The sequence below is a fragment of the Opisthocomus hoazin genome, chromosome Z, assembly GCF_030867145.1.
Source record: "Opisthocomus hoazin isolate bOpiHoa1 chromosome Z, bOpiHoa1.hap1, whole genome shotgun sequence".
NCBI classification, from domain to species: Eukaryota; Metazoa; Chordata; class Aves; order Opisthocomiformes; family Opisthocomidae; genus Opisthocomus; species Opisthocomus hoazin.
This window is the reverse complement of record NC_134454.1, coordinates 4,525,967-4,550,314: the sequence shown is the minus strand read 5'-3', so window position 1 is coordinate 4,550,314 and position 24,348 is coordinate 4,525,967. Positions and strand designations below refer to the sequence as shown.

The 24,348-nt window shown below is 47.2% G+C and overlaps 1 protein-coding gene across 2 annotated transcripts in view; it reads right to left on the bottom strand.

Annotated features, from left to right (window-relative positions):
- Nucleotides 1–11,516: 11,516 nt before the first annotated feature.
- RHOBTB3 (Rho related BTB domain containing 3) overlaps nt 11,517–24,348 on the bottom strand; it is a 36,903-nt gene continuing 24,071 nt past the window's right edge. The window contains exons 9-12 of one of the 2 annotated variants that reach the window (XM_075411645.1): nt 23,012–23,185; nt 21,526–21,692; nt 20,550–20,646; nt 11,517–15,130 (exon numbers count right to left, since the gene is read on the bottom strand). In XM_075411645.1, the coding sequence (XP_075267760.1) occupies nt 15,015–15,130; nt 20,550–20,646; nt 21,526–21,692; nt 23,012–23,185 (554 nt within the window). In that variant the 3' untranslated portion in view covers nt 11,517–15,014. The remainder of the gene's footprint in view (nt 15,131–20,549; nt 20,647–21,525; nt 21,693–23,011; nt 23,186–24,348) is intronic. The other variant, XM_075411646.1, reaches the window with a different exon arrangement.

The following is a 24,348-nucleotide window of genomic DNA, read 5'->3' as shown; positions in this document are numbered from 1 at the left end:
AACAAGGACCTCAGACTGCGTCAGTTCAAGTCCTGAGTGAGGTGAGCGCTCGTGTGCTGGGCTCAAGCTACCACCACGGTTCCAAGCTCCTCGTTGTGCATCACACAGAGCAGCAGAGCTGAGCACGCTCACCCCTACCAAGGCACCCGTGTCTGTTGGCACCGTTAGCCACACCTTAGCTTCTGAAGAAGTGGAATATAAGTTTAAAAAAACCTTTCTAGGTGCTACAGTGGGTTGTTGAGGGGCTGCTTGATGAGTGAGAGCAACAGACCCTGGCTGGCATTTGCCTTCCTCTGCATGCAGTAGAGGAGCAGCCAGGCGTTCTGTCCTTGCACCAGCGTTAACGTAGCCCACACTTTTACACCTACCTTGGCTGCCACTCTTAGCCGGGGGGGGTCTGTTCGTGGTGCCCCTAAAAGCATCCTCCCTGCCAGTTCCCACACAAACTCTGCAGCCGTGCCCCACACAAACGCAGCAATGGCGGACGTCACCAAGGTCCAAGTGTCCCTAAACTGCTTGCTGGAGCTGGACCCTCCCTCTGCCTCCTTTCCGCAGGGACGGCTGCCCTGAGCCTCTCCCTGCTTCTCTGCGTGAAGCCCGGCATTGGAGACTTCCCAGAAGTCACAACTCTCCCCTTGCCTCCGTTCCCCGCAGCCGTGCTTCAGTGCAGTGAGAGCTGGAGCTGGTCCATTGCAGCGTCTGCCTTGTCCTGCTCCTCACCTTCCACGCTTCAGCAGGAAGGTTGGACTAGATGACCCACAGAGGTCCCTTCCAACCCCTACCATTCTGTGATTCTGTGGCTGCTGCTCTGCTCGTTTGGGTTATTGCTGCGTTCCCTCTGTGCCTTTCTGTCTGTTCCCACCGATACGGATTTTAGACTGCTGTGTCCTGTCCTCCAACCACCTCTTCCTCCAAAAGCCGTTTCCCTGTGATAATCCAGGAGGGAGCGGATTTATCAGGAGAGCGTGGTGGCTGAGGGAGGGATGCAGAGCCGGGCTCTAAGGCTGAAGGGCAGCAGGCAGGAGGCGGGAGCAGGGACAGGCTGCTCAGGAGGAATTTGGACACGTTGCCCAGGACCGAGGTCAGGTGGAGGAACAGGGCACAGGAACCTTCCGAAATTCAGGCAGAGCAGAGTTCTGTCAGGCAGGAGCAGCCTCGTTGGGTGGTACAGGCTGGGGCTGACTGGCTGGAGAGCAGCTCTCCCAGAGGTGGCTGGGGGGCTCCGGGCAGCCAGGGAGGTGAACACTGGGCAGCAGCGTGCCCTGGCAGCAAGGACAGCATCACTGAATCCCAGTGTGGCAGGGGTTGGAAGGGAACCCTGTAGATCACGCAGTTCAACCCCCTGCCAAAGTCGCTGTCCTGTCGCTGGGCACCACTGAAAAGAGTCTCGCCCCATGCTCCTGACACCCATCCTTGAAACATTTATAACCATTTATTATGTCCCCTCTCAGCCTTCTCTTCTTCAGGCTGAACAAGCCCAGCTCCCTCAGCATTTCTTCATAGGAGAAATGCTCCAGTCCCCTCATCATCCTCATAGCCCTCCACCGGACTCTCTCCAGTAGCTCCTCCTCATCTTTCTTGAAGTGGGGAGCCCAGAACTGGACACAGTACTCCAGATGGGGCCTCACTAGGACAGAGTAGAGGCGGAGGAGAACCTCCCTCGACCTGCTGGCCACGCTTCTCTTCATGCACCCCATCAAGGGGGCCAGCAGCAGCCTGGGCTGTGTTCTCAGGGGTGCTCCTGTGCTGTGGGGCGTGGTGGGAGGGCAAGAGACAGCCGATGAGTCAGGAGAGAAGCTTGGCCCCTTTGGAGAGTGCAACATTCCCAGAGAGGTTGCGCAGACTCTGTCCTTGAAGGTTTCCCAAGACTTGGCTGGACAAAGGCCTGAGCAAGCCGCTCTCATCCCACGGCTGACCCTGCTGGGAGCAAGGGGCTGGATGAGAGACCTCCGGAGGTCTGGGATACCTTCAGCCGTGAATTGATGGTCTGAACCTTTTTGTCTACGTTCTAGGCAAAGGCTAGCACCTGAAACTGGTGTTTGTGAGGTTTTGGTGATGCTTCTTTCAATTATCCAGGAAGAAAATCTCAGTGTATATAGTGCATGCGAGAACCCCAGAAATGAATTCACATTTTGCTGTTGCGTGATGGCACATAACACTGCTCCATCACGTCACGATTCAGTGGTTCAGTTTGCCTTCACGAGTGAGAAAGCCTTGCTGTGGGCATGAGAGCGCTCACCAGGACTTACCCTTCAGCTACCTCAGGGCACCGATCTGCTGCAGAATGCCGGGGCGATCGCTGCGCATGCTCTGCAGGTCGGCTAGCCCTCCGATGCAGCGTTTCTCGCTGAACACGTAAGGGACCTGGGCACCAAACAGCACCACGCATCAGTCGGTAGAGCTGGGACGCTGAAGGCAAAGAGCGGGCAGAGGATATTTCTGGGAAGCAGACTTCCCACCGAGGAGACCCTGATGTGCAAAGTCCTCTGCGTCTCGCCCCCACTGGGACCCGCTGCCAGCCGCCTGGTGCCCACGGTTACCAGCAAAGTCACTCGGCTGAGCGGACTGACATTTCTGGCACAAAGCCTTCTCCATGCACCCTTGTCCTTCCGGCTGTTCCGCTCCTGCTGCACAGCCCTGACCGCCTGCTCTTTCCTGCCCATGCTGGTCCCTTCTCCTGCAGCCTCACGGCTGCTGCCAGGTGCAAGAGGAGAGGCAATCAGTGCAGAGCCAAATGTAGAAGTAGAAGGGGAAAAAGAAAACTCCCCTCTCCCAAAGACCAGGACCAATTTCTGAACTCCTGAACTTCAGCGCCTGAGACTTCCTCCAGCCATGCGTTTGCTGCTCTCTGCAGAGGGAAGTGAAAACCACTGCCGAGCTGGGAAAAACCACCCCAGCTGAAGCCAGGGAAAAGAAAAAGTCATGAAAACACAGGCAGAACGTCACTCCCTCACTCAGGTCTCATGATTTCATGGAGCTTCTAAAGAAACTGCCGCGAGACGTAGTAAGCGCAGCCTCTGCTCTGCAGCCGGCGACACAGACGCAAGGAGAAGTGGGTTTTCTGCTTAGGTCAGAGGGGAAAGCGAGGGTCCAAAGTCAGACCCACTCGCAGCTCTGTGTTCTTGCTGCACTGCAAACCTGTGCTGCCTCGGGCAGCGTCGCCCGAAGACCAGGGAACCCCAGAGTCATGGAAGACCCTTGAAGGAGCTGCGGCTCACGGCCGTGGAAACGTGGAGGTGCCCCTCTCCACCAGCCCTTGCTCGGCCAGCGCAGCCATGAACCAAGCCTCAGCGCTGAGCTTTCTCCGCGCTTCTGCGTCTTGCAGGAGCAAAGGGGTTTGGAGGAGGCCCGGGATGCCCCGGGAGGTGCCGCAGCTCCCTGGGCTCTGTGCCCAGCCCGTCCCCGCGATGGGGAGCAGGCTGCACGCCTCGGCACGCAGCGCGGGACCCTGCGACGGCTGCCGCGGCGTGCGGAGCGGAGGAATCGAAACAAGGAGCGCTCCTGGAAACGGGAAAGGGGTGCTGCTTCTGCCTGTGGTGCGGCAGAGAAGCGAGCGGGGAAAGGGACCTCGCAGAGCCTCTCAGCAGCTGGGCACAGAGCATCTGTGGGGCAGCTGGGGCAAAGCGTCAGCAAGGTCTGAAGGAAGACCAGCAGAACTTACGGTGCTTCGCCCTGTTTCCTGCTGCAAGTACTCCTGGACGTCCTCAGACTGGGTGATGTCCACCACTTTCAGGCATTTGTGGGCAAAGCTGTGTTGCTTGAGGATCTCCACGGCGTTCCCGCAGTACGGGCAGCCTGCCTTCTTGAAGAGCGTGACGCAGCCCTTCCGGAGTCTCCTCTGCACAGAACTCTCCGCCATGCTGCTTTGTCGGGAGGAGCGGGAACGCTGCCCTGCACCAGCGAGTTCACGGGCAGACGGGACAGCAGCAATCTCAGTCCCAGAGATTCATGGGCTGCCCAGAGCCTTCCTCCCTGAGAACTCCTCCCCAGGGGGACGTCGTCTCCTCACCACACCACGCAGCAGAAGGCAGCAGTGCTTGTGCTGTCCATCTGGCTGCACACAACGCCCGAGCTGCTGATGAGCGGGGCCGTGGGCGAGCAGCAGACGCTCGGCTGTCCGGCGTTGCTCAGCGCGTTGCTGCGGACGGGGTTTGCAGGAGCTGCTCACGAGCCGCGGCACCGGCTCCGGCCGAGCTCTGCCCTGCGCAGGGTTGGTGATGCCCGTCCTGCCCCGCACCTCACCCGCTGCCGGGCGCGAGAACCAGCGTGGGGGGACCGTGCAGGCATCGGGCAACCCGCGGGCCACTTGGTTGACACCCGGCCTTTCGCCATTCCGTCTTCCCATCCCCAAAGTGGGAAAAAACCCAAAACATCTTGTGTGTACGTACTTCTACCTGCAAAGCTTCCACGATGGGTGGGATTCCCTGCCTGCAGTTTCCTAAAGTGCCTCAAAGGCTCCTCAGCCTTGCTCCAGTGGCCAAGGAGTCTGTGTTGTACCCCAGACACAAACTAACAGCCAAAAGTGTTCAAAGAAGCAGTTCCAGAACTGAAAGAAAGTCCAAAAATGGTACTTGCGTGTACCTACGCTGAACATGTATTTGGGGAACATGTTAACGGAGTCAAAAGAATTCAACACAGATGTTGTATGACTCAATGAGGTAGAAGTTTGTATACTTGGCAGAGGGAAAAATCTCAAGACTGCAGACCTTCGTAGATGTAGAGTCGTACAAGATTCAGTCAGGCGCCAGCCCCGTAGGGCTAAATCGTGCCCAGGCTTCGGATGCCGAGCTGTGGCAGGCACATTGCACCCGCAAACGAGAAGGTCAGTGGGACCACGGCCGTCTCCAGTGCCGCAGCATCGCTTCTCTGGGCAGAGCCCGTCTCATCCCACCCGCTCACCGACATAAAGCTGCTTTATTGCAGAGGTGACAAACAACCATGCGCAAGGTACAACACCCTTGCTGCGCAGATGAACTCTAACATTTAGTCCAGCTTTCATTACACCGCTCAGCCTTGCTGCAATTCCTTTTGAACCAAGTTTGATTATTGCCTGATCTCCGGACACCACCCCACCCAAACCCCCATCAGGGCAGGGCCACCTGGAGCCGGTTGCTCAGGGTCATTTTCCATCTGGGCTTGGATCTCTCCAAGGATGCAGCCTCTACAACCAAAGCAAACAAGGTGTCTTCCTTATCTTGAGACAGAACCTTCTGCATTTCACTTTGTGCCTGTTGCCCCTCGTCCTGGATCTGGACACTCCTGGGAAGAGCCTGGCTCCGTCGTCTTCATCCCTCCACCAGGTATTCATGCACATGGGTAAGACCCCCGCGAGGATTCTCTTCGCCAGGTGAAGCAGCCCCAGGTCTCTCAGCCTCCCACCATATAACACATGCTCCGACCTCCACCAAGATCTGCCTGGCCCTTTGCTGACTTCACTCCAGGATTTCCACATCTCTCTCGTATTGGGGAGTCTAGGACTGGTCTACACAGGAGTGAAATCCCCTCAAATATCTTGGGCCACCCACCAAATATAAGCAACCCACTTACGTTTTAGATATTTAAAATAAGAAGGCTGAATGGAGAGGGAGAATAATGAAGATGAACTTCTTATTTTGATGAGTCTGGAAGGGGAAAACCAGCACCAGGACCCACCCTATCTATTTTCAGTTAATCGTTGTTGTGTGCGGTGGGCAGGCACAAGAGCTCTGCCCCTACCCCAGACAGGGCTTCCCAAATTCAGTTTTCTGCAGCATCAGCATCAGAGAATGAAACTTTCTCCACTGTGCACAGAACAATGTGCATTTTGAGCTCAACCTGCTCCTTTGCAGTCCTCAGAAAGTAAAATCTGGGCAGCTGGGTTCAGGCAGCTCTTTGTGCACCACCACCCCGCAGCTGCTTGCCAGGCACCGGCCATGGGCTTGTACAGCACAGAGTCCTGGGCAGCGTCACTTCTCCTCACTTTCAACGTTCAGTATTACTTTGAATTCTGCTATTTACAGGAAAACAGAGGAGTCCTGAGACCAGAAGCTGTTCCTGGGTTATTTTCTCTCTCTTTCAGTTTCATCTGGTATTGGCCTTCAGAATAGCTGTCATCTGGTTGAAGTGCCCGATATCCTACCTTGAAACTACAGCAAAGGTGAGGCACTACCTAAGTGTGCCTTTGCTATCTGCATGCATCAAATTAATGGATTTAAAAGGTGACTGGTTTGGGGAAAGCAGAATGAGTGAATTTAACTAAGTAATCCTACCTGCAGTGATACGAACACCGAAGCAGGATTTCCTGCAGATTGTCCAGTTTTGGGAACAAGCGTTTCTCTCCCTGAAGAAGGAAAATCATTGCAGTCAGCGTGGTGGCCAGCATGGAAACTTGGAGTAGAGAAGTCCTACCAGCAGAAACCAGTATGCGAAGTCCAAGGCCAGGCTGGATATGGCTCGGAGCACCCTGGTGTGGTGGAAGGGGTCCCTGCCCACGGCAGGGGGGTTGGAGCGACATGGTCTGGAAGATCACTTCCAACCCAAACTATTTTGTGATTCTGTGATTCTATGTTTCTAGGACTCTGTGATTTTTTTCTGATCTTCTTGATTGGAAATGGTGTAGGTGTATTGGCAGCGATCTTCCAAAATCCCTTTTTCAGGGGGGAAAATTTTACAGTGTGGGAGCGGGAGATGATGGACGTACCACTTATATTTGCTGTTTTTTTCTTGTCTGGCTTCAATATTGGATTTATTCTTACCGTATTGTTTACTTAACTTTCATACATAGTAAAGGCACAAGAGTCCTAGCTGGTCACTTCACAATATCTGGTGAAAGCTGAATGAACAACAAGAGGGGTGCTACTAAAACTTGATAAGCAAAATGTTGTGGTCTGTAGCATCAGCTCTCGATGTGGAGTTAATCAGAGCTCTAACCCTCTGAATCCAAGCATTAAATGCTGCTGTACCATAAGACAGGAAAATAACAATTACAATTCAGTGGTGAAAGGCTCATTCCTCCTGGGACGTGGTGCCCACACGCATTCAGATTGCAGGTTTAATTTCCAGATGGCACGCTAGCAGCTCTGTCTCTGTGGAGAGCCTTGGAAAGTCTTCACTCATAGCTTGGTCAGTGTCAGGACAGGCATCACCAGGGTTAAAACACACCCCTGCACAGATGGACTGCAGACATCTGCCTGCTGTGAGGACTACTAGACAGCATCAGCTAAGGGTGGGTGTGGAGAAACACGATTGGGCTATTAGTCGACAAGGAAAAGTGACCTGAAATGTCAAAGGAAGAGGGGCTTGGGATGCTGCTCACCAGATATTTACATTTAGACCCTGCAGTCACAGTGGACACCAGGGTGCGGGAGAGTTCTCCCTTCATGAGGCTGTGGTGGTGGTGCTAAATGTGTGGTGCAAGTCTGCAAGGGTGCACTTTCCTGCGTGCGCCATGGGATGGCTGCATACAGTAACCAAGAAAAAATCCTGTCTTTTGGTTTAAAATTCTCCAGTCCACCCTGTGGGGGAAGCAATCCTATTGAGCTTGCAGGGGTGTTTGATTATTTGATGATGCTACTTGTTCTGTGAGAAGCATAGATTTTGTCTGCATGTGTTTCAAGGGTCAGTAATCGATGGGGTTGTACAAGGCTCATCCCTTTCCTCTCCAGTGTTACCCCAGTTCTACATTCCCCATCCAAACAGGGAAGTCTGCTGCCTCCCAGGGGTTAGAGATACCACTAGGAAATGTCCAAGCCCGGGACGGCCCTCAGACTACTATCCATTACTGCTCTTCCACGTGGGTGGGGATGAAGTAGCAGCGTGTAGTACAGAAGTGATTAAAAGAGACTTCAGGGCCGAGGGATGGCTACGGAGGGAAACTGGAGCACAGGTTGTTTTTTCCTCCCTCTTTCCAGCTGTGGGCTGTGACATTGGAAGTAACGGGCGGACCCAATCTATTAACACCTGGCTCCGTGGCTGGCGTCACCAACACAACTTTGGGTTTTTTGACAATGGATTGGCCTACACAGCACCAGGCCTGCTGGTGTCAGATGGGAGCCACCTTTCTCAAAGGGGGAAGAGGGTGTCTGTTCAGGAGCTTGTGGGGCTCCTTGACAGGGCTTTAAACTGGATATGCAGGGGGAGGGGGACCATATCAGGCTTGCCTGTGACAAGCTGTGGGATGATGCACAATGGTTGGAGGGATGAGGTGCTAGTATGCGCCCTCAACCTGTTGCCCAGAGGCATACTGGGGACACTGCAGGACAGTCAAAGTCGTGCAGAGATGAGATGGGGGCTGCTGAGGGAGTAGGAGCCAACAAGGAAACTCCCGTGAAACACCTCTAGGGAAACAAGGGGTGTTCCACTAAGAAGGTGACACGGCCAACAGCTCAGATGAAGTGCTTCTACATGAATGCAGGCAGCATGAGCAACAGACAGGAGGAGCTGGAAGCCATGGGATGATAGAAAGTTATGACCTGACAGCCATTACTGAAACATCAAATCCCATGGCTGCAGTGCGGCTATCGCTGGCTACAGGCTGTTCAGAAGGGACAGGTGGGGAAGGAGTGGTGAAGGTGTTGCCCTCTACATCAAGAAATGGATAGAGAGTGAAGAGCTGTCCCTGAAAAATAGCCATGAGGAGGTTGAAATCTTGTGTGTAAGGATCAGAGATCAATGCAAGCAAGGGAACATTGTGGCTGGTGTCTACTGCAGACTGCCCAATCAAGGGGAGCCTACTGATGAAGACTTCTTCCTCCAGCTCCAGGAGGCTTCACGTTCACATGTTCTCATGCTGTTGGGGGAGTTCAACCAAGCCAACATCTGCTGGAAATTCAGCACAGCAAGCTGTCAGCAATCCAAGTGATTCCTTATGCCAAGTAATAGACACCCCTACCAGAGGGGATGCAATACTGGACCTGATGATCAGCAACACAAGTGAACTACCTGACGACGTCAAGACTGGAGGCAGCCTTGGCTGCAGTGATCATGCACTGGAGGAGTTCACAGTCCTGATGGATAAGTGTCAGGTGAAGATAAAAGTCAGAATCCTGAAATTTAAGAAACCAAAATTGCAGCTGTTCAAGGAGTTGGTTAGTAGGACACCCTGGTAAACTGCCCTCAGGGACAAGGGAGCAGAACAGAGCTGGTAGATGTTCAAGGATGCTTTCCGTAGAGCACAGGAGCTCTCAGTCCCCAGGTGTAACAAATCAGGCAAGAAAGGGAAGAGACCAGCATGGCTGAGTCAAGACCTGCTGGTCAAACTAAAGAGCAAGAGGGAACTGTGCAGGCAGTGAAAGCAGGGACAGGATTCCTAGTAAGACTAGAGGGATGCTGCCCGGTTGTGTAGGGATGGGGTCAGGAGGGCAGGGCACAGCTGGAGCTGAACTTGGCAAGGGACGCTAAGAATAACTAGCAGGGCTTCTACAGGTATGTCAGCCAGGAAAGGAAGGTCAAAGAATGTGTATCCCCCCACCCTGATGAACAAGACTGCCAAATTGGTAACAACGGTCAAGGAGAAGGCTGGGGCACTCAACAAGTTTTTTGCCTCAGTCTTCACTGGCAACCTCTCTTCCCACACCTCTGGAGTGGATGGACCACAGGATGGGGACTGGAGGGGCAACGTCCCTCCCACTGTAAGGGAAGATCAGGTTGGTGACCACCTGAGGAACCTGAACATGCGTAAGTCTACGTGACCTGACAAGATACATGCCAGAGTCCTGAGGGAATTGAATGATGTCATTGCCAAGCCACTCTCCATGATATTTGAAAGGTCATGGCAGTCAAGCGAAGTGCCTTGTGACTGGAAGAAGGGAAACATTGCACCTATTTTTAAAAAGTGTAGAAAGGAGGACCCTGGGAACTACCAACTTATCATAGAATCATGGAATCATGGGTTAGATAAGATCTCTCAGATCATCAAGGCCAACCATGAACCCATCAATCTGTGATTTCATGGTCGCCAAGCCCAAGATGGCCTCCAACCATCACATCTCCCACCAGTCCCCTCTGTTAATAAACAGCAGGTCTAGTGAGACAGCTCCCCTGGTAGGCTCACTTACCTCTGTGCCTGGGAAGGTCATGGAACAGATCCTCGAGAAGCCACGCTAAGGCATGTGGAAGACAGGGAGGTGATTCGAGACAGCCAGCATGGCTTCACCAATGGCAAGTGCTGCCTGACCAACATAGTGGCTTTCTACAATGGATTGACTGCATCAGTGGATGAGAGAAGAGCTACAGATGTCATCTCTCTGGACTTCAGTAAAGCCTTCGACACAGTCCCTGACAACATCCTTCTCTCTAAATTGGGGAGATAGGGATTTGATGGGTGGACTGTTCGTTGGATAAGGAATTGGTTGGAAGGTTGCAGCCAGAGGGTAGTGATCAGTGTCTAAATGGACACCAGTGACAAGTGGTGTCCCTCAGGGGTCTGTAGTGGGACCCGTTTAATAACTTCATCAATTACATAGACAGGGAGATCAAGTGCACCCTCAGCAAGTTTGCAGATGACACCAAGCTGAGTGGTGCAACTGACATGCCAGAAGGACAGGATGCCATCCAGAGGGACCTGGACAGCCTTGAGAGGTGGGCCTGTCTTAACCTCATGAGATTCAACAAAGCCAAATGCAAGGTCCTGCACATGGGTCGGGGCAACACCCGCTGGTACCAGTACAGGCTGGGGGATGAAGGGATGAAGAGCAGCCCTGCAGAAAAGGACTTGGGCGTACTGCTGGATGAAAAGCTGGCCATGACCCAGCAATGTGCACTCGCAGCTCAGAAGGCCAGCTGTGCCCTGGGCTGCATCCCCAGCAGCGTGGGCACAGGGCGAGGGAGGGGATTCTGCCCCTCTGCCCCGCTCTGCTGAGACCCCCCGGGAGTCCTGCGTCCAGCTCTGGAGCCCTCAGCACAGGACAGAGCTGGAGCTGTGGGAGCGGGGCCGGAGGAGGCCCCAGCAATGATGCGAGGGCTGGAACCCCTCTGCTGGGAGGAAAGGCTGGGAGAGCTGGGGCTGCTCAGCCTGGGGAGGAGAAGGCTGCGGGGAGACCTTAGAGCAGCTGCCAGGGCCTGGAGGGGCCCGTAGGAAAGATGGGGACAAACATTTTACCAGGGCCTGTCGCAATACACCAAGGGGTAATGGCTTTAAACTACGGGAGGATAGATTTAGACTAGATAGAAGGAAGACGTCAGGGTGGTGAAACACTGGAACGGGTTGCTCAGAAAGGCAGTCAATGCCCCATCCCTGCAAACATTCAAGACCAGGTTGGACGGGGCTCTGAGCAACCTGGTCTAGTGGTACACGGCCCTGCTTATCGCAGGGGGGTTGGACTAGACGGCCTTGAAAGGTCCCCTCCAACCCCAGCTATTCTATGATTTTATGTATCTCTGATTATAATAAGCTTCAAAATATATTTCCAGCATAACGCCCAAATCTTCTAATGCATATGGGTAAATATTCACAAACAACTGACTAAAGAAAATTTTTTATTTTGTAACAAAATTTTACATATTCAGTCTAAAACCATGTACATTTAGTCAGGTTATTTTAAAAGAAAAACATACAGTAGTTTCAACACATGCCTAATAAAATAGCTTTTCTTCCTTCTAGCAGTTTTTTTCAAACCAAATACACCAAAACCTAAGGGACGATAGCAGAAATTTTTTAACTATCATGCGGATACATTATTAGTGCAGCAAACTTTTTTGTTAGTCTCTACAAAGCTCAGTGCTAGCTTGGGACAAGCCTACACGTAGATCGGTACGGGAAGAATTATACAGTGCAACACATTATGCAAAAAATTGTCTTCTAAAAGTGGATTTTGAGAGTTTGCTCTAATGAAGGACTCAGGAGTCGAAACTCCACTTAAACCAAAGTCTGAAGCTGTAATCTCAAACCCTCCAAGACCTGCCTAAGGGCACCCGAATTCACCACCGTCTTCATTCTTTGACCCCAACACTGCTGACGCCCTGGGATTTTGGGAGATGCTGTGACCAGTGGAAGCCTTTCTCCTCAGACATTTCACTTTGTTCAAAAACACTGGCTTAAATAACCGTTTTTAACTCCTTCCTGATTTTCTCTTTATACTGTAGTATAAAAGGTGTTTTTTTATACCATAATAATTTTTACTTTATACCATAGAAACTTATTCATAAATACCAAACTCTGTACTGCCCTAATTCGTGACTATCCATGACGGATATGGTTCTAAAGCCTCCACTAAAAAAAATTATCTTCAGCAACTCATCAAGCATCATGATCTATTTTCAGTCACGTTTCTGAATGCTGAAGTATCAGTTTTAAAAATAGCTTTAAGATAAATACATTTCTACAGAAAATCGTCATACAGAATAAAAATAAGAATTAATAATACGAAGTCTTCTAAGAATTTAAATTTATCAGATGGTCTATGTCTACAAGAACAGCACATCTGCATCTCATACAGGCACATGATGGAGATACTCAGTGAAATGGAAAGCTGTTTAAAAGTCTGAATAATTGTATGCATTAATCTGTTAATAAATAATAAATATTTTTATGCTGCCTGGCTTCTCTGTATAAAAACTGTGATTACCACTGACTAAAATATATAATAGCAAAATATTGCTCTTGGTTGGATATAAAGTGTTTGTATTTCCATAAAGCCTATTTTTAAATGCCTATAAAATATTTTCAGAAAGTTAAAAATAGTATTTTTTTATTTGTTATCTATACTTAAATTACTGGCAACACACTAACATCTAGCAAAAAACCTGGGAAAGCTTTCAAAATATTAAAGATTTAGGGCTACATGCAACACAGACAAATACTCGCACAACTTTTCTGTCAGTTTTGTACAAGCAGTCAGTGTCAGGCACGTAATCCACACTTTTGGTAACTGGTCTGGCTGCTGGTAGAAGCACTTACCATAACCAAGGATGCTATCAGGCATCCGGGCAAGCTGTAGTTCAGCTCTATGCTCACTTTTGTTCATGACTGTAAGTATTGTTTGTATCTATACAGTTAATTTACGCTTAGAATTTTTAATTTCTACTGCAATGATTGGAAATAAGTTTTTTTCAAGTTTAATTTCAATATATATTACTTTCCTACTCACTTTTTTCTTTACGGTTTTCAGTTTGCTTTAGTGATCTTGAAAAAGCAAGGTAATGCTCTACATTTTAGACTCCTTATTTGCGAGATGTACATAAATGTATCTCATCTTTTAAAGGACTTTAGGATATCCAGATATAAAGTTAAAAATAAAAATGACCTATCATTTTTACATAAAAGTAAGCTCCAAATTTTGAGTCTGGAGCAGTCTGCTGAGTCACAAGCTCTTTTTTTATTCCCTTGTGTCCAGAAATAAGAAAGGAAATACCCTCTCAATCTCTGCAAAATATCACCAGGCAAAACAATCCCTATGACTCCAGCATGGAATTTGAAAAGAGCAATTCCTTTATAAAATCTGTACTGAAATATAAAGACCATTCTTACAAGCAAAACAAATATTCAGCTCTAGCAATTTGCTCTTCCATCTTCATCTCACAGCTGCGGTTTCCAAGTACTTAAGAGATGGTCTGCTGTGGACACTGGGGAAACACTATACACTTTTTTTCAGTGTCTTTTCTTTGTCTTTCTAGGTTCAGACTACATACCAAAGTTACAGGCAGCTGGAAAAGCAGAATTAAAAGACTGATAATGAAAGGTTTACTTCCTCAACAAGATTTTGCTTACAGAAAAGTACCTATGCTCAGTTGGACACCCTTATGTAAAGGCTGGGTTTGTTCTGTCATTACTATTACTACACACACACGTTAGTGGCAAGACAAACAAATGGTTTAGGTCAAGAAAACTCTCAGTAGAGTCTGCAAGGGTTGTCCTCATCACAATATTCAGCCTTTATCTGTTATACCTGAGGGAGAATCCACGCAGCCAGAAGCTAGGATCAGGTTTGACTTGCACAGCGTAGCTTACAAGCACACGATGACACCTCAATTTAAACCGTGTCCCCACTGGAGAGGGTTGAGCTCAAAGTCCCATCACAAAAGCCAGCGTTCCTCTGGTGCACCCATGAGGGTCACCTCCCTCCACAACCAGCATGTCAGACATCTATGCTGCCAGCTACCAGCAGGCACCTAGGATTACAAGACCCTCTTCTCCCAGAAAAGTCACCAGTGCCAATGAGTTTTCTCCCATAAAACCTACAAAGGCTGTCGACACCTTCCCCCTTTCTCACAGTTCCTACCAGTACCACACGAGTGTGTTCTGTGTGGATCTAGATCACCCTGACTTTTTTTCCTATGGGGGAAAAATACGATATGACCACATTAGCAAAGGTGTTCTGCAGATTATTTAAACAGAGTTTCTTCTCTTATTTTCTGGGAGGAAAAACTACTTCAATTTTCAGATTTCTGGGAGGCACTAGAAAATCTGGTGATGCATAGGCCTTCCTCTGGAACCAAAATATCTCCTCACATGACTATAAGACTCTCTGTAAAAGGACCTACAGACTTAACCTGAAGTATAAAAAGGATAGTAACTAAAACGCTTATTAAGCCTACCCTTTATTTTGCAAACCGACAGACGATGAAGTAAATTTTGGCATTCTGAAATATTTAACGAACTTCTGAGCTGGCTTCTTAGCTCTCCTGCACCGCTACTGTGCTCCTATAGCACACAGATTTACAAAAACACGTATTTTCAACAGATGCTGTTTTAGCAGCTAAAAATAACTATGAAAACCAGTAGAATAACCAAGAAAGGAATTAGAAGGATGAAGAGATGACAGTCATGATACTGACCCGTACTATGTTTAATCCCCATGGGTCTCAAATCCTTGTGCTTGAAAGGAATCTTCATGATACATCTCTCCATGCTTTAAGGAAAAAAGTGGAGTGGTTGGTTACCAAAGCACGGAATGTTAGCAGGTGCACTGCAACATGGCGCACAGTGTTCCAGAGGAGATCAGCATCTGGTGTTTGCTCCTGGTGTGATTTTTATACTCCGTACAATCCCCAGTCCGAGATTTCCCAGTCGAGATGCACTTTGCACATGCTCAGTCTTCTCACATTACTGTGCAATGGCATTTCTGAGAGTGGACATAGTTCCTGTAATCAGCAAGCTGCTTCAGGTACAAATTGGAAGGCCATCTGTGCATCTCTACAAAATTGCGCTCCTCCACTAAAGAAAGCAAGAAATTAATTAAATGTAGTATCTAAACATGCAGTACAAGCGCACAGGCTGCAAGAAGTCTTTTAAAATAGGTTAAGAAACACTGAGGATATAAACATGACTAGCACAGGGAAGGGGAGTGCTGTGCATTTTGTCTCGATCTTACTGCAGTGAAGATGTAAAAGTTATCACATCATGTTCCCTTGCTATTAAGTTAGCAACAAACAAGCTGATTGATAAAATAAATTCTATACTCATTAAATACAGCAGAGAGATTATCCTAAAGATGAATATTTGTTATCCTAGGAAGATAAGCAGAGGTGGTAATCAGCTGGGAGGGTTTGTCTATGCTGAAACATGGTAAAGGAGAGTATTTCAACCCCTATGCCAACAGTTTGCCTCAAGGTCACTACAAAAACCACAGTAAGGTGACCAACTAAGAATTCGGTAAGATCTTTATCTTTTCTTGCACGTGGGTTTTGTCACTGACAAAATCACGTAGCAGAGGTTTTGGTCACTTTATTTAGATGACTGCCATTTGCCTTTGCAGAAGTATGCATCTTCATCCAGCTATGCCCGACTGTCCCGAGTCATACATTCATAGAATCATAGAATCATTAAGGTTGGAGAAGTCCTCTAAGATCATCAAGTCCAACCGTCGCCCCAGCACCACCATACCTGCTAAACCATGTGAAGTGCCACATCCACACTGTTTTTGAACCCCTCCAGGGATGGGGACTCCACCCACTGCCCTTGGCAGCCTGCTCCAACGCCTGACCACTCTTTCATGAAAGAAATTTTCCCCAATACCCAATCTGAACCTCCCCTGACGCAACTTGAGGCCGCTCCCTCTTGTGCTATAGCTATTTAGTTGGCAGAAGAGACCAACACCCTGCAGCAGCAGCTGCCTGGTCCCTTCAGGGGCTCAGAGGAAGCCAGACAGAGACCAACGCACAGCAGAGAGGCCCGCGGCGTGGGGAGTGCTGAGGTTGGGGAAACCACAGTAATAATGGGCAGCAGCAGTGTCCTAAGCAGGGAAGGTCAACCACCCGAAACAGCTGCTGTCTGGGAAGCGTGCTCCCACTGGAATGTGCCTGAGAGTGTTTTCGCCCTGGCAAGCCAAGACAGCACAGTTTCACGCCATCCCTGAACGTTTCCAGGGATGGGGCCTCCACCACCTCTCTGGGCAACACGTGCCAGTGTTTCACCACCCTCATGGTAAAAAATATCTTTCTTATCTCCAGTCTAATTCTACCCTCTCTTACTTTAAAGCCTTTACTCCTTGTCCTGTCACAACAAGCCTTGCTAAAAAGTTTGTCCCCAGTTCTCTTGCAGCCCCTCCAGGCCCTGGCAGCTGCTCTAAGGTCTCCCCGCAGCCTTCTCTTCCCCAGGCTGAGCAGCCCCAGCTCTCCCAGCCTTTCCTCCCAGCAGAGGGGTTCCAGCCCTCGCATCATTGCTGGGGCCTCCTCCGGCCCCGCTCCCACAGCTCCAGCTCTGTCCTGTGCTGAGGGCTCCAGAGCTGGACGCAGGACTCCCGGGGGGTCTCAGCAGAGCGGGGCAGAGGGGCAGAATCCCCTCCCTCGCCCTGTGCCCATGTTGTTGGGGATGTAGCCCAGGGCATGGCTGGCCTGCTGGGCTGCGAGTGCACATTGCTGGGTCATGGCCAGCTCTTCATCCAGCAGTATGCCCAAGTCCTTCTTTGCAGGGCTGCTCTTCATCCCCCAGCCTGTACTAGTACCAGCGGGTGTTGCCCCGACACAGATGCAGGACCTTGCACTTGGCTTTGTTGTACCTCATGAGGTTCACATAGGTCTATTTCTCGAGCTTGTCCAGGTCCCTCTGGAAGGCATCCTGTCCTTTTGGCATGTCAGCTGCACCACTCAGCTTGGTGTCATCTGCAAACTTGCTGAGGGTGCACTTGATCTCTCTCAGTCATTGATGAAAATGTTAAACAGCACCGGTCTCAGTACAGACTCCTGACGGACACCACTTGTCACCAGCATCCTTCTGGACATCGAGCCATTGACAATTACTGTCTGGCTGCAACCTTCCAACCAAATCCTTATCCACCAAACAGTCCACCCATCCAATCCATATCTCCCCAATTTAGAGAGAAGGATGTTGTGGGGAACCGTGTCAAAGGCTTTACAGAAGTCCAGATTGATGACATCTATTACTTTTCCCTTGTCCACTGATGCAGTCACTCCATCCTAGAAAACCACTGGGTTGGTCAGGCAGCACTTGCCCTTGGTGAAGCCATGGTGGCTGTCTTGAATCATGTCCTTGTCCTCCATGGGCCTTAGCATGGCTTCTAGGAGGACCTGTTCCATGATCTTCCCAGGCACAGAGGTGAAGCTGACAGGTCAGTAGTTCCCAGGGTCCTCTTTCTACACTTTTTAAAAATAAGTGCAATATTTCCCTTCTTCCAGTCACCAGGGACTGCACCTGACTGCCATGACCTTTCAAATATTATGGATAGTGTCTTGGCAATGACATCAGCCAGTTCTCTCAGGACTCTGGGATGCATCTTTTCAGGTCACATAGACTTACGCATGTTCAGGTTCCTCGGGTGGTCACCAACTTGATCTTCCCTTACAGTGAGAGGGACGTTGCCCCTCCAGTCCCCATCTTGTGGTCCATCCACTCCAGAGGTGTGGGAAGAGAGGTTGCCAGTGAAGACTGAGGCAAAAAACTTGTTGAGTACCCCAGCCTTCTCCTTGCCCACTGTTACCAGTTTGGCAGTCTTGTTCATCAGGGTGAGGGGGTAAGCATTCTTTGACCTTCCTCTTATGGTTGACATACCTGTAGAAGCCCTTCTTGTTATTCTTAGAGTCCTTTGCCAAGTTAAGTTCCAGCTGCGACCTGGCCCTCCTGAGCTCATCCCTAGACAACCCAGCAGCATCCCTATACTCTTCCCTGGATCCCTTCTCCTGATTCCACTGCCTGCACAGTTCTCTCTTGCCCTTTAGTTTGACCAGCAGGTCTTGACTCAGCCATGCTGGTCTCTTCCCTTCCTTGCCTGATTTGTTACACCTGGGGACTGAGAGCTCCTGCGCTCTACAGAAAGTTTCCTTGAACATCTGCCAGCTCTGTTGTGTTCCCCTCTCCCTGAGGACCGTTTCCCAGGGGGTCCTACTGACCAACTCCTTGAACAACTGGCATTTTGCTTGCTTAAATTTCAGGATTCTGACTTCATTCTTCACTTGACACTTATCCGTCAGGACTGCGAACTCCTCCAATGCATGATCACTGCAGCCAAGGCTGCCTCCAGTATTGATGTCACCCATTACCTCACTTGCTTTGGTCACCATCAGGTCCAGTATTACATTCTCTCTGGTAGGGGTGTCTATTACCTGGCTTAAGAAGTTACCCTCCATGCATTCTGCGAATCTTCTGGATTGCCCACAGCTTGTCATGCTGAATTTCCAGCAGATGTTAGGGTGGTTGAAGTCCCTGGCAGCATGAGAGCATGTGAGCGTGAAGCCTCCTGGAGCTGGAGGAAGAAGACTTCATCAGTAGACTCCCTTGATCAGGTGACTTGTAGTAGACACCAGGCACAATGTTGCCTTTCTTGCCTCAGTCTCTAATTCTTACCCATAAGTTTTCTACCTGCTAAGGATATTCTTCAGGGACAGCTCTTCACAATCTATCCATTTCTTGACATAGAGAGCATCACGTCCGCCTCTTCATCCCTGCCTGTCCCATTTGAACCGCCTGTAGCCATCTATAGCCACACTCCAGCAATGGGATTCATCCCACCAATTTTCAGTAAGGGCAATGTGTTAATAGATTGGGTCCACCTGTTCCTTCCAACACCACTGCCTGCAACTGAAAGTACGGAGCAAAAAACAACCTGTGCCCCAGATTCCCTCACTGGCCATGCCAAGGCTCTGAGGTCTCTTTTAATTATCCTTGGACTACTCACTACAGCTTCATCACTACCCACGTGGAAGAGCAGTAATGGATAGTAGTCCGAGGGCTGTACTAGGCTAGGAAGTTTCATAGCGATATCTCTGACCCAGGCCCCTGAGTTTCAGGACAGGCTCATATGCAGCCTGATCTCTATCAGGATAACTGCAACACGGAGACAGAAGTGCTATTAACAGTACTTACCACAGCAGAAAAATAATATTTAGTAAGCTGTACTGATCAATTGATATGCCATTGGGGAACTGGAAAATGGGTAAATAGATGTGCCTAGATTGAGCCCTGTGGTAACCCTAAGTCTGAAGGACGTCTGTGCTCTCCTGTACATCGAGGGGCATCCAGAGGCAGCTCTGACACTCACCAAATGGAGAGGACAGCCTCTTTCCTGCAGCTTGAGGAGAACATCAGGCTGTTTGAGACCGAAGCTCTGTAGCAAGGAAGATGTCATGAAGTGCTTTCAAACACACCTCGTCACCTGAACCAGCAGGAAGGGAAGCCAAGCAAGTCCACTGTGGACCAAACCCACTGGTGGGTGACACCTGCCAGCACAGGTGCCGTGCTCTCCCACCTTTAATCCAAATCTGGTTATACAAAATAGACATTTCAGAAGATGTGCAGATGGGCCACTGGAAGACAAGTTCCAGTTCCCAACAAAGCATGGAAGACCTAGCTCTCCTTCCTTTGCTCAGAACGATTACAAAGTCGTTCTCATTACACATACGTATAGCAGCCTTGCAAATGAAGAAAGAGAACCTTTAATGTACTTTGGACCAAAGAGAGCTTTGGCTCACAGATAAGAAAAATCCGCTTCTGGAATACACTGGCCCCATATCAACAGTCTGAATATGAACCACAGGTCAGAGAGATGCAACCGTCAATACCACCTTCATCAGCATAATGAAAAATCCTGTAGGCAATGAGTGAAACCTTCTACAGTTACATCTCAGGAAAAAATTACACTTGTTTGTCCAAACAAACAAACATTTGGGAAAACAAATATCAGTTCCCTGGAAGAACCTGGGTTTATTTAGTGGAATGGACATTTGTTATTTCATTTCATGAGATCTGCTGAAGAGTACTGTGAGAATCCTATTTTCTTCAAAGAAAACCCCAACCCTGAAAAAGCAAGTATTGGAAGTGACGCATTACCTTGATTCAAATGTGCAAACTAAACAAAATTATATACTTAAGGTGGAGGGGTCAACATACAATGACCAAACTCACCTAGTCAGTTCAGTTATGGGTGGGAGCCTGGTAATCTGTACAGGAATCAAAAGACAAGGGGATGTGGTTGCTGGCTGTGCTGCTCTGCATGTGTCGCGTGCTGATCCCACAGAAGGGTGGTGAACTGTCCAGCTCAGGTTATGGACTGGACCAGGCTCTACAGCCTAAAGAAGTCCTACTCATCTTCTCATGCAGAAGTAGTACTGTCCAGTACCTTGCTTCTGATCTAAGCAGAGCTGAAAAACATTTCTTGTTTTAAAAGTAATTGACAAATTACCTGAAAGATCTTGAAACTCAGGCTTTCGACTGAAGATGAGGTAGTTAGTGGCAATGAAATGAAGAAGCCAAGTTGAAAGGCAGTCAGAATTGTGAAACTACAAGAAGAAAGGAAACACAAACAATTCTTAATTCTATCATGTCTCAAACACAAACACACCTCGCATGTCAAAATATTCCAGATTTCCACTATCAACATAGCAGTTTACTAAATATAATTTTGACTGCGGCAGATAACGAAGGAAAACTCATTGATGGAAATACATAAACAGAGGGACACCCAAGAACAAACAATAAAACACCCTCCCACAGAAGTGTGACCCAACCACTGGGGCTCCTTTAGTCAGGAGCCTTGGAAATTTTTGTCTTCTGTGCAGAAGCAGCGCTTGATAAAAAGGAAGGTAAGGAGCGCAGCATACTGGGTTTATCATCTCCTCTTTCTCCACAAAATCCTGTTCGTTTAAGACAATATCCTGCCTAAGACTTGTAAACAATTCAGTTTTTATTTTCCTCTTCGGTTTTCCAAACCTGCCTTTACTGTCCCTCTTTCTTTTTTCAGCCTCTAACCTTTTCTTTTCATGCTTTTTATGTATTTTACTCAGTATTCTACCAGGTCAGGTCTCCCTTGCACTTGCGTATCATAAATTTTCTTTTTGACTAGAACAAGAAGTAGTGCATCCTCACTTCCCTAAAACACATCTTCTCTGGCAGAAGCTGCAATTAAGCTGAATTATTGCAACGTGTCTGTGACGACGGAAATCGTGCAATTATGGTACGACTGCACATTCTGCAATAAAAGGCTGAAAGCCTTATTTTAGCCAGCCTTGTGCCACCAGGTATCCCTAATCAACAGACTGTATACCAGTGTTTGTCCTTGGGAACGGTAATTAGTAAAACCTTAAGAATCTTAACAATTAAACAACCCCCACTAATTAGAGTCCACATACTTCTTCTTGTCTGATATATACAACACATACCTTAGCTTTTTTGAGCAAACTAACAATGCTGAGACTTGTGGATGCCAGTTCCCTGCTAGGCATGCTCTGAAGCTGCGTGATAATGTAAAGCTCGCAAATATGCTGGAGTCTCATTACTTGGTACATCTCTGCACAGATCAAGAGAGACATAGCTTGGAGAATACTGGCTGAAAAACAGGAAAACAGAAGTCACACGTGTTTCAGCTTTTTGGCAAGATCATCGAAGCCACTTTTCACAGAGTCATCATTTAAACACCTAACTGTGAACACAAAATCAAACCACTGTTGACCACCTTCTTTTATCTTTCATCATTATCATTCTAATTTTGCTATATCCCTCTCTTTTTCCAGATAAACTATTTTATTTACAGGAAAAAAGTAGCTAGTACATTTTAGAAGATAAGTGTAATAAATTATTGCCAATATCTTGTATCGTTAAGATGCTGAGTCAAGTGATGCTGGTCTATTTAGTATAAGTAATTATTAATAAGAGGATTTAGCTTTCTAACTTCTCTTTCAAAAAGCTTCTCTTTCTAACTTTCTTCCATATCTCTATGATACACATACAAGAAAATATAGTAAACAGGTCGAAAAAAAATGGAGCAACCATTTTATTTTTAAAAATAAAAATTAAAAAAATACAAGCAAAAATTTAATTTAATTTAATAATAAATTAAACGACTAAAAACATAATTTAATTTTTTTTTTTAAATACAGTATTGTTGTATATTTAAACTGATGGACAAGGAAACACTATATGGACTGAAAACAGAAACATGTCAAAAACCTAGCAATAAGGAGAATTATTTAAAGAGAAAAAAAATCAAAAATACATATCATGAATCATTCATTCATTCATTCATCCTTCCACTATATCAAAAAATAATTATCTGTATTTAAGTCATATTTCATATTTTGTATGTGGATTTTCTCCTCATTAAAAAAGACAAAGGTTAAGACACAAAGAATACTTAAGCTCAATTTTCGTTGCCAAATACTCCAGTTCACATAGTTTTTTTCTGGTTTTATATACAAATAAGATATCCCTGTCTATAAATAAGGCATTCCTGCAATTTAACCTTGTTTATACTTAACTTCACAAAATACAGGCTAAACAAAATGACAGTTTTAAAATTAAACCCAGAATTAAGACTAGAAAGCAGTACTATTATGAAGTGGAGAGAAAATTCCAAATATTTTAATGGATCAGAAATTAACTTTCACAGATTTTTGAGTCTTGATATGTAAGAACATAACAAATAATTCATTTTATTAGGGATATTTGTTCTGCCTGCAGTTGCTGTTACTTCAGTAAGATTGATTTCTTTTTTTATTGTACCATATGAAGAAGTTCACTTTCTTGAGACACTGTACACTAAGATATTTGTGTTTTTCAATGAAATAAATGCTGCTGCATTCCTCTCTATCAATGCCTCACTGCAGAAAAATGAGTAACAGATATACATGTATTTTTAAATTTTCTTACCTGGGCAGCAGGAGTCGGTATAAAGATACTCTAGAAAGGAGACGAAAGTGTCTTTGGAAACCCCATACACTGGAACCAGAATACTATTTGCTTCTAGATAATTACCATTAAACATCGCTGCCATTACCTCACAGCGAGCTACCAGAACTGCTCTGTGGGCTGGTACAGTTGCACCTGCAGAACACAAAATATGAATCTACAATGATTTCATATATATAGAAAGATCATGATTTTAAAGCTCATATTTTCTTGGAAGGCCTTCACTTCACTGAACATGATTAAAGTGTTTAAAATTAATAATATCCAATAGAAGAGTAGTAACGCACTCACTTTACGGCAGTCAAGATGTTTACGTCTGCCTAGTAGTTACCAGCAAACAAAAAGAAATATCAAATTTATTATGATGACCACTCCCAACACCAGGTCCTCCAAATAGGGCAAACTTTTATCGGTCAGAAACGGGCTTTCAACTAGCAAAAATTCTGACACCACTAGTTTAGACTAACTGCACCTCTGTCCCATCGCATGAATATGCAGTGCTGTGAATTATTATGCAAATGAGTAATTTGCATTCATCAGTAACCCCAGTGGTAGTGAACGTGTGTTCCAGAAGTCAAAATTTCACATGGCCACACAAAGCAGAGAAAGACAAATTATCGTAGATGAAATTCCGTTAAATCCATTAAGTCAGTATGAATTGAGCCAGATTAAGCATTTTGCCAAAGCGAATTTCCTGATGGCTGTCTTACGAAAATACTGTTGATCTGTTTTTCCAGAAATTTTTCTGTGTTGTAATATTTGCAAGTGAATCACTTAATTCACTACAGCATTTGGAAGACTTAGTAGGGTTAACAGCCCAGGGTGGTGGAGGTCTTGCAGGTTTCTATTGAAGTGTTGACAGCCTGAGCTGCCAGCCCTGACACTCGGAACTCTGCAGAGTCCAGCTGAACTTGACAGTCCTGGGTGAAAGAAAGTGCCGAACGAGTGCCAGACAGGACAGCAACCAAAGACAGAACGAGAGCTTACTGTCGGATGTAAATAAATTTATTAAAATTACGATAAACAGATCAACTGACATGTTGTAATCAACTGAAATACACTGTAAATACTTATATAGAAGTTGCTGTATTAATTTCCTCCTTAACCACAACCCTGCCACCCAACTAATTCCCTGAAGACATATGGCACTTTTTCATTTTTATTCTACTTCTATTCAGCTGTGCTTCTTCCAAATTGTCTAAGTTGCATAGAAAATGTATATATTTCTATACTGAGACAACACATGAGAATTGTATTACATATTTACGCACATAACATACGCAATACACAAATTGATG